Below are 3,232 nucleotides of genomic sequence, written 5' to 3' on the forward strand. Positions count from 1 at the left end.
ATTGGAATGTGGTAGAATGCTGACTTAACAAGAGCGATATATTACAGGTGTGCATAAATGGAATATGCTATGCATAAAGACTTTTTAATCTTCTGTGCACTTAATTACGATAAACAGATTCACGAATACACATGCGTAAGTCTCTCATGGTCTATGACTGCCACTGAAATTTCATGTTCAGACCACAAAGTTACAGGCTTGAAAGCTAAACCAATTCAAACATACAAACACGGTTTAAATATTTTAAAGCATGTAAAATATTGCTACAGAAATAAAACACCCTTAATACTTACAATCTCCTAGCTAAAACGATCACTCAAAATAGATCATTTCCCTGTATTAAACAATGACTTCCTGGTCCAAGATATCTAATTTATTCAAATAATTTTGCCGTTGAATTAGCTTTCCATGCAGGAGCTGACACTAGAAATAAATTTTATGGTTCACACCCTTTTACTCGAGGCCATCAATTTCCAAATTTATCCACAACGTTGATGCAAACCGATTTAAAATGTTTGGTATTATCATTAATGCTGCTCCTAAATGGAGAAGAGAACAAAGTTTCCATTTTATGTAATATTAGACTTCTGGAGTCACTTATTTAAGAGGGCTTAACCGACCTTCAGTATACTGATCATAACGAGTGGAGAAAGCTGAAGAAAAAATGACAAAAGGGCAAGTATCCCTCGCACAATCTGAAGACCTATCAGGCACATGCATCAAAGGAAAAGCATCGTACAAATTTGGGAAGACAGGAGAGCTGTATCAAAGAAACACTGCCTTCTGCAACATGGAATTTCCAGTTTCAACAGTGTAGAAGGAACTTGCTAATATATGCAGAGAACAAAGCTGGGTCATCATACCATTGTTGAAGGTCTGTCGCATGTGACAGTTGTATCACTGGCAATCTACCCCATAGATCTAGCCAGTTTCCCTTTATACCCTGATCAACCTTCAAAATCAGGGGCATAACTTGATCTAATAGACAACTGTTTGACTAATTCAGTACCGTGCCATTCTTTCATAACAAGATTCAAAATCAGATCACTGTGGAAAAACGGAGCTTTGTCCATCAACGTAAAGCCTTCACTCATGGTCAGGTCATTGAAACAACGTTTGCTATCAGATCCTCAAATTGACTGAAAGAAAGTCACCAAAAGCTATGCTCTATTCTCAAAATCTCATACAAGTCAATCTAATCTTACTGTTGCAGACAAGCCAGCCAGATTATATCCAGTGGACACTTCCCCCCTCCCTCTTGTCATTCTAATTCAGCTTTCTCCTAGTTAAATATTACTTTTTGGATTTCCGAGGCTTTTTGGGGCCCCAGACCTCCATGCGGCCTGCAGGGCATCCACACGGCAATCGAAAAATAAGGACAGCTCTTCCATTTAGAGGTGCCATCCGCCTGAGCTCTGCCTCCAGTTCCTCGTGATCCTCTCCCAATTCCAATTGCCCACTTCCCACCAAATCCTCCGGCGATGGCGGTAAGGTCTTCACGCACTCCTCTGATTCCAGCTGAATATCGAACTCCACCGCCTTCCTTAACCCCCTGCAATGTGGATTTTCGCATTTCCTCGATTTGTACTGGTAGATTTCCCATGCCGCAATGACAAGAACAAACATCAAGATCGCCCCAGACGCATAGGCGATAGGTGCATGATAGATAATATCGCCGATCAACAGAAAGGTAGCAGGAAGAATCTCAGCAGCCTCATTACAGACGTACTTGAAATAAGGCGTAAAAAGAAATCCACAGGCACCGAGTACCAGAACCAATATGATGATATCAACCGCTGCAGAGGGGGATTGCTCGCAGAGAGGATGAGCCAGCAGATTGTTGGAATTATGCTGCTTCCGCTGGCGGTGGTGATTATTATGTCGGGAGAAAGCCGCCTGCTCGCTGAGGGTCAACGAATTGGCCATGTTGCGGTGCTGCTCGAAAGCCTTGCAGAATTCGATCAAACTACGGCAATCAACCATTGAAGCGGAATAAAGCGACAATTCACGAGAATTAACAGCCTTTTCCTCTGTAATTTATCTTCCTCCAGGAACCCTGCACCGAGGGTTTGATTAATAGAGATAAGTAATTCTGCAAATTAAGGGTTTCTATGCCCAAGAAAACACCACACTCAGCAGATTAAAGCTATAATTCACAAGAATCAATGGTATTTTCCTCTGTATTTGACCGTCCTTCGTTAGCCCTATACCAAGGGTTTCATAGAATATATCACAGACGCAGACGAACCAATAAGATAGAGTAATTCCAAAAATCAAGGGTTTCTGTGTCAAGAAAAGCCCTTAATTTAGGTATTCACTATGGAAGCTTCCAAGAAATGAATTACAAACCCCGTCGAAGGTAAAGTTCGTATAATTATGCGAATTAAATGGTTTGTGCACCGCCAAAAGGCAGCAAAAAGCAGTCTCTTGCCCCGATCGGGACAGAATTATGGGGTTTCTCAACAGATCCGTTCAGAGATTCAAATTAGCCAAAATTCCTTCCCTGCTGACCTAAAAACCTTCAAAATCAATTCAAATTTCACCTGGTAAGCCGAATTCCGCCGAATTTGAGCTCGCGCGAGTCCCCCTGATGCGCCGGAGAGAAATTGAAAAACGATTTTGGACGCCGACACAGCCTGATCAATGAATAAAGGAGAATTAAAGGGATATCAGGTAGAAGATATCATCTTTTCCAGACTCAACCAACACCACACCACGCGTATAACTGCAATTGTTAATTGATTGATGGACGATAATATTAATATCAGAAGGTGGAGACGAAAAGGATGACTTTGGGAGCCTGCGCGTATGTCATTTAATTGTGAATTTTTCAACTATTTTACGTAAATAAGATCGACCGTACACGTCTCTGCACCAAACATGAAAGCTCAATGAGACAGGTTTTCTTATTTTAACTCCTTATTTTCCGCTGCTCTGTATTAGAAAATTATATAAATATATGATATTCTTGGAGTAGTTACCTTATTTTGATTTTAACCGGTCATCAATGATTCCCATTGGTTGTTACCTTTGACTTCTTCTCTGCCAAAATTCATTTGCCGAAATTCAGTCCATTGAAATTATGATGATAATAGTAAAATTTCTCATAGAGAAGTGTAAGATTCAAATTTCTCTTCTTTTAGGTGAAATAAGCAAAAGGAATCATTATTATTTATAATTAAATATGTGATCAGTTTGAGTTTGACTTGAATCTTATAAATTTCGATTTAAA

General features: G+C 40.0%; 1 protein-coding gene across 1 annotated transcript; it reads right to left on the reverse strand.

The window, feature by feature from the left end:
• Positions 1-505: 505 nt before the first annotated feature.
• Positions 506-2,898, reverse strand: LOC149165355 (Ribosomal protein L34e superfamily protein). Its single transcript, XM_089432299.1, has 2 exons — positions 2,544-2,898; positions 506-2,056 (listed from the first exon to the last, which is right to left on the reverse strand). Exon 2 carries the CDS (start codon positions 1,981-1,983, stop codon positions 1,294-1,296), a length of 690 nt encoding a protein of 229 aa, XP_089288425.1. The 5' UTR covers positions 1,984-2,056; positions 2,544-2,898; the 3' UTR covers positions 506-1,293.
• Between the last annotated feature and the right edge of the window lie 334 nt (positions 2,899-3,232).

Source organism: Pinus tabuliformis, chromosome 5_1 (genome assembly GCF_031772625.1).
Source record: "Pinus tabuliformis cultivar Carrire ecotype Pingquan chromosome 5_1, CPIR1, whole genome shotgun sequence".
NCBI classification, from domain to species: domain Eukaryota; kingdom Viridiplantae; phylum Streptophyta; class Pinopsida; order Pinales; family Pinaceae; genus Pinus; species Pinus tabuliformis.